The sequence below is a fragment of the Nannobrachium achirus genome (genome assembly GCF_963921795.1).
Source record: "Nannobrachium achirus genome assembly, chromosome: 20".
Classification (NCBI taxonomy): domain Eukaryota; kingdom Metazoa; phylum Chordata; class Actinopteri; order Myctophiformes; family Myctophidae; genus Nannobrachium; species Nannobrachium achirus.
The window spans coordinates 16,745,508-16,758,296 of NC_137827.1; the positions used below are offsets into that span (position 1 = coordinate 16,745,508).

At 41.5% G+C, this 12,789-nt stretch overlaps 1 protein-coding gene across 1 annotated transcript; it reads left to right on the top strand.

Annotated features, from left to right (window-relative positions):
* Nucleotides 1–234: 234 nt before the first annotated feature.
* zfyve19 (zinc finger, FYVE domain containing 19) lies at nt 235–8,973 on the top strand. Its single transcript, XM_080750210.1, has 11 exons — nt 235–420; nt 1,674–1,795; nt 1,887–1,940; nt 2,465–2,673; nt 3,030–3,172; nt 3,422–3,527; nt 4,833–5,051; nt 5,570–5,646; nt 5,924–6,025; nt 6,511–6,671; nt 8,226–8,973. The coding sequence occupies exons 1-11, from the start codon at nt 367–369 to the stop codon at nt 8,305–8,307; spliced, it is 1,329 nt and encodes a 442-aa protein (XP_080606336.1). The 5' UTR covers nt 235–366; the 3' UTR covers nt 8,308–8,973.
* The last annotated feature ends 3,816 nt before the right edge of the window (nt 8,974–12,789 follow it).

Consider the following 12,789-nt stretch of genomic DNA (forward strand, 5'->3'; position numbering starts at 1 on the left):
GAATTTGTTTATCATTCATGAACAATCAAAAAGTGGCTTTTTTGGGAATGTTTTTTGAAAATCTTTTGAAATAATACCAAAAAATCTGCGACCCTCAAATGGGAACGACCCACCGTTTGGGAACCAGCGACGCGACGCGGTGATGTTTTGTAGATCTGTTCTTTTTGGTGAGCAACACGACAACGCCACTTCCGGAATGCTTCCTGTTTTGATTTAGGCGTGTGTGTGATGCAGCACACACACACTTAGGAAAAGAATATTCATTATTAGCGCTTCAGTTTTAAGTAATTCTTCCTGATTATATGTACGACAGTACAATTAACTATTCGTATTTATAAATAATTACCGCGTGAACAGCCGAGCGCAATGGATAACCGTTGTTACAGCTGTGCATCAAAGTTCACTCTCTTCAGGAAAGAGGTCAGATTGAGCTCTGATTACATCAATGTTAGCTTGAATGACTCTGCATAAATGTGGTCATTTTATTGGACGTTTATTAGACGTGTTAACTACTGTGCGTCGTGGGTAACCGGTCTTCTCGCCAAAAATCCAACTCGCCAAATTGTCCACACTCATTGGGCAGGCTTGTCAATGCTCCTGGATTTGCCAGGATGATTGGCAATTACATCTACTATGTTAAATATTTTCTGGGGGTGCCAAGAAAACCATTCACATCATTGTAAACACTGAGATTCAGTGCGAGTGGTGGAAAAAGTACTCAAATTCTTACAAATATGTCAGTTAAAGTACCAATACTGCAATGTAGAAATACTCTGTTACAAGGAAAAGACCTGAATTCAAAATTTACTTGAGTAAAAGTACAAAAGTATTGGCAATAAAAAGATGCTTAAAGTACCGGGGGAAGGTCTTTCACTGCTGAAATACTCAGAATGTTGGTTAGGTGCAAAACAACAATATAAATCAACATGAATGTAATGTTGTGGAGGACATTTGGATTTATGGTTTCTATAAACAAGTCACAGTGGAAGTGTAATATATGCTTTTCCTTACGTTATCCAACTCTAACATAGCATTTTCTTTGGAAAGTGGTTACCATGGTTAACAGCAGCCATGCTGGAAGAAGGAGAACTTTTACAATTCATGATCAGATTACTTTATTTATTCCATGAAGTGCAATTCATCCATGCAAGGCATCCAGGGGTCATCATCGCCATGCTGGCTTGTGGTGGATATTTGACAACGTTTTATCAGGCAATGTCATCATTAACAGCCAATGAGGGACCAGCATTCCTGGTGATGCCAGTGGTGAGCGCACCTCATGGCGCGCTCTGCTGGCACACAAATAGGACATACATGACCTACTTGTGCACAAGACGCAAGTTGGCACCTCAGCAGAGTGCAGTTCTAGTTACTTGCGCTAGCAGAGCACGCAAGTACAGTACTGTGTTCGGCTGCGTATGTATTTCGGTGTCCTTCTTTGTTTAAGCTGGTAGCCCAAACAGGGACCAGCATTTCTGGCAAAGTCATCATTAACAGCCAATGAGGAACCAGCATTCCTGGTGATGCCAGTGGTGAGCTCACCTCATGGCGTGGCCTACTGTCACACACAAGTAGGCCATACATGGCCTACTTGTGCACAAGGCACAAGTTGGCACCTCGACTGCAGTTCTAGTTGTCACTGTTATTAATTGTAATAAAAACACTTGTGGCAGGTGGGCTGTAGAAACTGTGGCCGGTCATTCTGCTCAGGATGTGTGAACTTCACTGCTGTGGTCCCTCGCTGTAACAACACCCAGCAGAAGGTCTGCAAGCAGTGCCATGGAAATCTCACCAGGTAGATCATAGTTTTTATTATGTCATATCTTTTCACATCTAATATACCACCACACCACAACAATAGTGTTTTATGTTGATTTCTTTGTCAGTGGGAAAACTACAGAAGATGCTGGCAGATGGTCTCCTCCTGAAAACTACAAAAAGTCAGTAACTATGAATTGACAAATGATCATGACACTAAGTATTTATTACAATTACAATTCACGCTTTTAGAAGACGCTTTTATCCAGAGTGACTTACAATAAGCAAGGCAATCAAATACATAGCATGCAGAGAACCAGGAAATAACAATTTGTACATTGAAACTCTAGGATACCAGGTATACAATGAACCTACAATGGTTGAATAACTAAATTACTTTCTTACAACGTGGTCAAGAATGTAACAAAAACATGAGAGCGAGTGACCAAAATATGTAGCCATATCTTGGACAAGGGACAAGACTTAGGATTCAGTTCAAATATAGATAGTTTTTAAGTTGCTTGATTCCACATTTAGATATTTGATATTAATTTAATCACACACAGCACGCCCTTTGATCTTACCTCTCTTTCATTCTCCTCCTCCTCCTCCTCCTCCTCCTCCTTCAGAAAAAAACGGTTTATCTTTATATTTATTATCTTATCTTATAAGTTAAATAATTGCTATGCTACCCTTTGTTTGCCAGGCGGGTTGCTGCACTTGAGGCTAAAGGGCAGACGATACAGCCCCTTGCCCAGGGGAGTTGTAGAAGTGCCCACGCAGGCCCCGTGCCGACCAAAGGCCTCAGTAACGCAGGCCCCGTGCCGACCAAAGGCCTCAGTAAAGAAGACCAGGACATCGCCATGCGACTTCAGAGGCTGAAAGAAGACCCTCCACCAAGCAGTGGTGGAAAAAGTACTCATACTTATTTTTGTGAGATTGTAGGTCGGCTATTTTCATGTGGCTGAAATGCACATAGGGCTGAAGTGGGTTATGTAGGTTTTTTAATAATAAGCTAAATCCACAAAGTAACTAGTAACTAAAGTTTTCAAATAACTGTAGAAGAGTAGAAGTACAATATTTGCCTCTGAGATTTAGTGGAGTAGAAGTATAAGTACTGAAAATTGGAAGTAAAATTAAGTAAAGTAAAAAATACCCCAGCATTGTACTTGAACTAAATTGCACTTAAGTAAATTTAGACAGCATCATTCCATGTTTACATTAAAAAAACATGTGTTTATTGTGCAACCCTGATCTTGACTCGTCAACAGAGTCCATCCCAACTGAGAAAGAGATAGAAGCTCGTCTTGCTGCTCTGAAGGCTCCCAGCCAGCCAGTGCCTTCTGAACGGGACATGGAGGACCGTCTGGCTGCCCTGCAGGGCAGAGCGCCGCCTTCTCAAGCTCCCCCGCCAGTGAGCCAAGTCCTGTCCTTTTACTGTATTGTCAATGCCTCTCTTACACACTGTAATTAACTGATTGTCACTGTTCTTCATATGGCTATGGCTATGTTCAGACTGGCAGCTCAAAGCAGGTGTTTGGTCTATCAGGATTGGAATCGTATTGTTTTTCATCAGTCAGTCCTAGAGATCATATTTGAGAAACAAATGGGATTTGCCTGCAGTCTGAATAAGGTCTAACATCAAGCTTGTTGTCATATGAAGGTGCATCAGCCTCCAGACACCAGGACCCAGACAGAACGAGCCAATGACCTGATAACTCAGATGACAGAGGAAGTTGCTATAGACGGCCAAGAAGAAAATCCTCAAGGTTGTGAGTTGTTTTTTTCCCTTCTGATTTGTTGTTTAGAGTCCATCCCATCTGAGGGTTGGAACCATTTGAATATCTATTTTTTTGTGCATTACGCCTGTAAGAGCGCAAATAAATACAATGACTGGTGGTGACATTAAAACAATCTACAAAAAATAAAATAGTCTGCACAGTGCACACTGTAAAAATACGGCAGAGCTTTTTCCTTTTTTTTTTTTTTAAAGAATTTCTTTGGGCTTTTATTCGATAGGACAGTAGACTGACAGGAAATGGGGAGTGACATGTGGCAAAGGTCGTCCGGATCAGGAATCGAACCGGTGACGCACCTAGATGCACCTAGACCAGTAGGCCAGCGGGCGCCCCCTACGGCAGAGCTTTTTCAGCATCACCAGTGTGCAGACTATTTTCTTTTGTGATTCTTCTACTTGTCTTGCACCTCGGCCACAGATGTGCGTGTACTACCTTCCTAAAACAATCTACACACACACACACACACACACACACACACACACACACACAGACACACACATTACAAATGATTCTTTCCTTGAGATGAAAGATGAAAAATAATTATAAAACCAGAAGAACTTACTTACCAAAATCTGAAGTATTTCAAAACGGGGCACTTTTTGATAGACTGCTTGGAGAGCAAATGACTTTCTCTCCGGCCGAGTTGGGTTGTGAACTCTCTGCTATCATTACCACAAGGCTGGTGTTGAATTATTCCCTCGTTTCAGCTTGACGTTTCAATTTCAGTCAATGAAAGTGACGTGTGACTGCTGTCCATCATGCAGTGCATTAAGTGCAGCTGCCAAGGCCCAATCGACAACCTGCTGCACTGCTGCTTTTCTCTTTTCTTTAACAATAGAATATAAATTCTCCCAATCCAACATCTGTTGTTGTTGTTGTTTTCCCTCACAATTTGGTTATTTGACAGCTGTGCCTACCACAGTATTGTGGAAATTGTAGACATGCCACACTTATAAATAAATAAATACAAGGTAATAAGCAATCTCGCAAGACAAATTCTGCTAACAGCAGAATCAGATTCTGCTAAACATGCAGTTGTTAGCAGGAATAAACACAGAAGAGCGTCTGCTAAATGCATAAATTGTAATCTACATGCTTGTTGCGAGGCGTTGTGAGCATGTAGATCGGCTATTTTAGAACTCTGTTAAAAAAAATGTAATGACTCAATTGCTTGTGCAGGGTGGGTCCCCAGTTCAAATATGATTATTTTGGGGGCCGTGGCCTGAAAAGGTTGAGAACCACTGCCCCTAACCTACTACTGTTGACCTTTCCCAGGCCTGGACGGCCCCATGAACAACCTAAACAAAGGGGAGCAGGGCAGGTCAGAGGAGAACCTGGATCAGGCACTGGACGGGCCGGGGGAGATGGAGGCCGAGAAGATTCGTCTGCTAGAGGAAGCCATGAAGGAGCTGAAGCAGGAGAGCTGCTCCCAGGACCATGTCCTGCAGATGGCCAAGAGGATCGCCACGCTCAAGGGACAGGACCCGGACAAGGGTACAAACAGGGATGTAATGGGACGATAATCGTTATTATCGCTTATCGTGATAAAAAAAACCAAAAAAAAAACCACAATAATCGTATCGTAGATTTATCGTGAAATTGTCCCTCCCTTATACACTGGGATCAATTCACCTTTTATTTGCAGGGCTATATCTGGTACAACTTAAAACCTCTATAATTTGTAAAATGGACCTGGAAATAAGGTACTTGATGCAGTCTTTTATTCCCCCACTTTCTTCCAAATCTCTTTGCCAAAAAACAGCCGATCTACATGCTCACAACGTGTCGCAACGCGACGCGTTGTGAGCTTGTACTAGGTCTGCTATTTTTTTGCAATTGTTCCGCCCTGGGATAATGGATGTTGGTGATATTTTGATTATCGATAATATCATAAATCGCAATTATTTGGGTCACAATAATCGTAACATGAAATCGTCATATTGTTTTGGCTCATTGCTGCCAAATCTTTGTGTGATTGGAACCTTGTTTTTAACTGAGCTCTTGTCTTTCAGTTACCATGGAAGACCTGCGGCACCCCGACAGTGAGGAGGAGACGGAGGAAGAGTCGGTGAAGAGAGTCTTGAAACAGGTCTGGATCTGGAACAGTAGATGCAATAGAGGGCTTTGATCATCATCACTCATGCATGATAAGCTTGTTTCAGAGTTCAAATCACAACTTAATTTGATTCACGTCTGCTAATGTGTAGACAGGACGTCATCTGGTCTGAACTGGAGAACCTCTGTGAATTAATTGACATTACTCAGGTCACCCACAAGGGGCTGCTACTTTGCCAATTTTATTACAAACAAATTAGTGATGGAAAGCCCATGCTGAAACTCCACACGTTATTTTATTTTGGTTGTAGCTCTATGAAGAAGCTGCCCTGGACGAGGCCAGTGGCTACAACATACGTTTGGAGCACAGCGGCCCGAGGAACAGGGAGACAAAGGAGGCTTCAGAGAAAAAGGTATTGAAACACTTTGAGAACACATTAAGTTCTCTGTCCACAATGACACTTTAACAGTTCCTATAGACCAGGGATCGGCAATCTTTTTGACATGAAGGGCCATGTTTTTATTTTTCTGAATGCTCAGTGTGCCATATCATAAGGTTAATTATGAGTTACTACAACAGATCTTGATTGTCCTTATACAATGACAACCTTTTTATTCCTTTTTTAAGTATTATCAGGATGTAATGATCATTAGACTCATTAGACCCCGCTTATTATCTCAGACTCGCTCCCCAGTCAGGATTCAGAGTTTGAATGAAAGTAGAATTCATTGCTTACAGATGTGAGAGGACTTAATTTTTATTTTTTAAAGACAAATCCTCTCTCTCACACTGATGCCAGTGTGCCAGTGATCACCCTCCCCCTGCTCCAATGTGGGCACCCGTGCCTAAGTTTGCCTACCCCTTTCCTAGACAATTCTTTGTGTGTGTGTTATCAAGGTGCCGGCGGCTCGGGTCCAACCGACTCGTCCAGCGGCGTCTAGAGACGAGTCACCAGACAGTGACGAGGAGGAACTCCCCTGGTGCTGCATCTGTAACCATGGCGCCACGGTCCGCTGTCACACCTGTGATGGAGATCTGTTCTGCAGCCGCTGCTTCAGGTACCGCCACCACTAGGCCAGGGGATCCGGGACCCCTATGGGGTCCTCAGAGTTACTACAGGGGGGCCTCCAAATCTTTGTGTGATAGGATTATTATTATTTTTTACATTAACCACTTGAATCCTAGCATCCTTATTCTGAGGGGAACATTAGCCGAAAATGGCAAATCTACAAGCTGATAACGCCTCGTGCTGCGAGGCACAAGGTGTTATTGTGCCTTGCAGTTTGTAGATCGGCTATTATCGGCAAAGAGGTTTGGTGTAGAGGGAAAAAAGAGCAGACTAAGAGTGAAAGGTCAAGTTTATTACGTTTCGAGGGTTTAAGTGGTTAGTCTTAAAATACACATTAACATGAATCCAACATGGCAGTGCCGTCAATTTGCGTCAAACAAGTCTATGAAGCTTTCTACAAAATCAATGAAAAGGTTTAATCTGCAACACAATGTTATACAATACTGTAGTGGAGGTCATCTCTTTCTCAGCTAAGGGGTCCTTGGACTGAAAAACCTTGAAGACTACTGAGCTAGAGCACCAGCCATTGGTTATTTTCCTAACCGATTCATCTGTTGATATTATGTTTTGTACCGTTTGATTAACCTATATGTGATTAATTAAAATTAAGGTAATATTTTACCCAGCCCAGCAATCATTTTATAATATTTCCCCAAAATACCTATACATATTTGAAATGATACGTCACTAAACCGATTATTGATATCTAAGATTTTATTTGGTAAATTGTCTATCGACAATCCGGATCGAGTGAGCCGGATTTCCCGGTCACGTGATACCCCGTTGCATTTCAGGAGTGTTTCTCTTCACCGCGGTTGCCTGGTACAGTAGCTACAGATCAATATAGTTTACTGTACCACGCGTGGGCACACAGAGACATCAAAGAGTTTGACGCGTTGGCACGTCGTGGACCTCCTATGAGTTAATGAACCCACCAAAGCCAATGTTATGACTTTCCTTGCTTGGAAGTCAGACAATGTTTTGGTGCCTGAAGGGAGTTGCCTGCCCTACAGAAAACCATGTCCCAGATAAAGCCTGTGTGGCTATCATGCTGCTAAGTAGCACACAGTTAAAGTATTTAGTGTGATGAATTATCAAACAGGCCTGTCACAATTACAACATCACCGCCTAATCGCAATTACTTGAGATAATCGCAAATGTTTTGCATAAGCATCATAATTGTCAAAGTCGTTGGTATAAAATAAAAATATGGCCTATTTATTTGGATTATCAGTACCGGTCATTTCTGTGTGAAATTCGTATTTAAGTTATTGTCATATCTGCCCTGTGAAACTTTGGTTTACAAAGCCTAAAAGGCAAACAGAAATGTCATTTTTATTTATGTTCCAAAGTCCCAAGATACAATTAAATCGTTAATCTCAATTATTTGTAGGCCAATTAATTGTGGTAGTAAAAGACAGCCCTGTTATCAAGCAGATAACATTAACATATATAGTATAATGAATTATCATAAAGCTAAAGTACTTAGTGTGATGAACGACCAATCAACACTCATTTCTCCTCTCCCCCCTCCCCCACACAGTGAAGGCCATGATAAATATGACAGGAAGGAGCATCGCACCGTCAGCTACACTGCACCAAAAAAGAAGAAGAAGAAGACCTAAGAGTTGGAACGAGGAAGAGTTGTGGATCCACTAGTATCTCGCCAAGAACCGCCAATAGATTTGTGTTTTAGCCTTAGAAGGAATCTATATATATATATATATATATATATATATATATATATATATGTTTGAGGTAACTGCTCTGATTTATTTATTATTTAAAACAATGCAGAACGTGTAATCATGCTGCTAATCCAGTGTAATCTGTCAAGAAGAGCAGTTGAAAAGTTGCGTTTGTGTGTGTGGGTTCCAGGAACGGTATCTAGGACTGCTTTGTGCAGTAGCAGAGGAGGAAGCAGCAGTAATATTAACTAGCAGGGAATGTGGAACTACAGTACTTGTCCTGAGGTCAGTAATGCTCTGATGTACGTATCTATTCCAGTTGGTCAAATAAATGTACATAAAATGAATGTGAGCGTAAATAATAGTTAACGGTGCTTATAATGCAATGCAGTGGTTCTCAACCTGTGGGTCGGGACCCCTAGGGGGGCCCCTACATGATTTTGGGGGGTCCCCAGATGTAATTATCTGGGCTCACTCAACAGTAAACAAACCGGCATGAAGTTGTAGGTGTATAGAGGGTATATGCACATTTCTTAAATGACAATTTAAGGACTTTTTAATACCTCCAAAATGACAATTTAAACATTGGCCAAATTGGTCAAATATTAGAGGCAGAAATTGTGAAAATAGCAGATCTACATGCTCACAACGGCTCGCGTTGCGAGGCGTTGTGAGCATGTAGATCGGCTATTTTCACAATAGAACCATGTTATACAAAATGTAATGCCTTAACTCTTAGTGCTCGTCAGGGTGTGGGGGTTCCCATTTAAAATATGATTATTTTTGGGGTTGCGGCCTGAAAAGGTTGAGAACCCCTGATGTAATGTAGTAGGTCATAGTACATAGTGTAATATCAAATACAGGTCCCAATATTTTCTATAATGCTCAGAGCCACTACATTACTGTATGTATGTACAGATTTGTGAGTGCAGTGCAGGATCTAATTATAGCAGTAACGTATGAGCTGATTTAACTATTTCCAACCCGGCATGCCCTATTTTGGGCATGTCATTTTAGGCAAAAAGAAAAGAAAATATACAAGTACAACAGCTCGCCATGCAATGCATTGTGAGCTTTAGATCGTCTATCTTAACAATCCGTCATACGACAAAGTATATACAGTAGGGTTTATAAGTGCTTAACCTGACTAAATAAGGCCATAGTCTTTTTGTGTGTGTCATTTGTTACCTTCTGGTAGCAAGTCATTAGGGCGATGGCCGTCTTTATCTCTGCCAGGCCAATGCGTGCGTGCGTGCGTGCGTATGTGCGTGCGTATGTGTATGTGCGTGTGTATGCTCACAATGTGAGCTGGTAGATCGGCCATCTTAACAATCCGTCATACCACAAAGTGTATGGGGCCTATACGTGGTTAACCTCACTAAATCAGGCTGTCAATGGTTTGTATGTGTCACTTGTCCTACATCACGTGGACAACAAAGGCTATTCTTTGATTAGTTGTGGCCTCCGTTTTTCACAGTATGTGTTTGTCACTGTGACACACACACACACACACACACACACACACACACACACACACACACACACACCTGTCACAAGCTCATCTGGGATGATGTGTCGTCCCAGACTGCTGTCAGAGCCTGCCTGGGGAACCGCGGCAGCGGCAGGTCGGTCTAAAATGATTACAGAGGGCTTTTGTCTTCCTCTTGGCAGACAGTGGCGGTCTCTGTTGTAATCTCTTGGTTGGCTGAGAGACCGGCACATTACTGTTGCCTCTCCTGTCCCAGGGTGTAATATCAATTTAAGATGGGAAGCTTGTAAGCCTCGTCTTAAGTGACATTCTCTGATATGACTGCCACAGGTCTTTTTTTTTCTTTTTTTTTTCTTTAAGCCATTTACGCCTGAACACAATTCTGTGTCACTTTAGATTTTAACCACTTGAACCATTATTTTATGCTTTAACTATTAAAAAATAGCAGATATACAAGCTCTCTCTGTGCCACGCTGCGAGCTTGTAGATCTGCTTTTTTTTTTTCGTGAACATTTGCAAGTCTTTGAATATTTTTGACCCGATTCTATGAATGTCTTCTAAATCCTTCCCTCCTAAATCAGTGGTTCTCAAACCTTTTCAAGTCAAGGAGCCCCGAAATTACATGTATTTATTTAGCCGCGGACCCCTATCTCAAAATATGTTGTTCCAGGGACCAGCCAGAAGCAAATATTTGAGTTACAAATGTTTGAGTTACAAAAGCTTTTAAAAAGATATATTCAAAGACTTGGGGAAAAAAAAGAACTAGCAGATCTACAAGCTCGCAGCACGACACTCGGTTCCGCCCTGTGAGCTTGTATATCTGCTATTTTTCAATATTTAAAGCATTAAATAATTCTAGGCTAAATGATTTAATCACTTGCTATTATTTTATGAAAATGTCACGAAAATGGTTGTAGCTTTTAGGGAAAAATAAAACCAAAAACATTTCAAGCACAGAGTCTCTTCCTCAGACAACATTGCACCATCAAAACGTCTCTCACCTTTATAATAAATCTTTGAAAACGGGAATTACCGGTTTGGATTTTATTTTTCCTACGTGATGAAACGTTGGATCTAGTATCCTTGTAGGTCTATCTAGGCCGGGTGTGTGTCTCTTTTGCACTTATTTTTTTTCTCACCGGTTGCGCGTTGGCAGTACGCCACATGGAGGGGGGAAAAGATGGGGGAGAACCGGTAAATTAGTATAATGGCTGTGCATGCGTGCGTGTGTGCGTGAGAGAGTGAGAGAGTGACAGGGAAAAGGGCCAGAGTGCAGTGTCATCAACGTGCATTACTGTCTGGCAAACGGAGGCGAGACCATAATTATGGCCGCCTCCAGGGGTTAGCTCCATTTGGACCCAGATGGAGGTTGTTACTGTGTTTGCCTAGCCTGGTCATGTCGTACGCTAACCACACACGGGAAATGGATGGAAGGGTAATGGATGCATACTTAAAGGGGCACCTCCCTGGCCTTGATTTCATTGTATTTTAGCCATGGTCTTCTTGGCATACCGGCACTTTCCCATCCTGTTAATCAGTCTTAGCCCTTACCCTACAGTACAGCAGATGTTGGGTTTAAAGCAAGGGTCTTCAACAGGGGGTCCAGGGCCCCTAGGGGGTCCTCAGAGTTACTACAGGGGCTCCTCCAAATCTTTGTGTGATTGAAACCTTTTTTCTAATTTTTTATACAAACCACTTGAACCTTATCGTCCATATTTGGAGAACTTTAGCCAAAAATAGCAGATCTACAAGCTTGTGAATCTACAAGCTTGTGAGCTTGTAGATCGACTATTTTCGGCAAAGAGTTTTGGTGTAGAGGGGAAAAGAGCAGACTAAGTACAAGGTCAAGTTTATTAAGTATTGATGGTTCAAGTGGTTAAGTATCTGAAAACACACATTGATGTGAATCCAAAATACACTGTTAATTGTGCTGTCAAATAATGAAACTATATGGAATGTATGAAAAGGTTGTGGGGGGGTCCCTGCTTCATTTCTCTCAATTAAGGGTTGCTTGGCCTGAAAATGTTGAAGACCCCTGGTTTAAAGGACAACCTTTTTTTAATATTTTTTATACAAGGGTTCATATTTTAGATTGTACTCAGAGAAAAGAAAAGATGAGTGTTAGAATGTTTCTATAATTTTAGTGATTTTGATTTCAGTGGGTGGGGGCATGCAAACAAGTGGCTAAATATGTTTTTAGACACAATAAGCCAACGATTTCTTTATTACTATTTATTTACAGTAACACTACTAGCCCCCATAAGTCACATCTGCCCATGAAAGATTGCGTGACATCTAAGGGAATGGGCTTATTGTGTCTAAAAAGACATATTTAGCCACTTGTACGCATGATACCTTTATATATCTCCGCTTCTTTTCCCATATTATTGCACGTTTGGTCAAAAGGGCCTGTTTTCTATGGACCACGACTTACACATGGATCATCACGGCTGTATCTTTTCTTGTCCGTGAGCGGGAGCACCCTCGCACACAATAGACACGCGCCCCATGCACGAATAAGCCTCAGAAAATTTGGTAAATAAAATAGGAAAAAGCCTTGGCAGTAATATACATTAGTTATGGCAAAACCTCGACAATCATAGTGTTAATATGCCAAATGGCATATATTTTGATACCATCACTGTCGGGCAGAAACCTTGTTTGTCCAAACCTGTTACATTTCCGGACATGGAAAAGAGAAACTCTGTTTAGTGAATCTAATGTAGCCTCGTAAACCAGCCTCCTCCTCTGGAAGGCTACATTCCATTTCCAGATTCCACATTCCATTTTAGAAATCGAATCAGAATTTCAGGAGGAGGCTGGTTTACGAGGCTAAATCTAATGGCATTATTATTTAGTCACAAGCACTTAAAATATATATATAATTTAATTGGTGAAATATTTATAAAACCCACAGAGAGACTTAACCA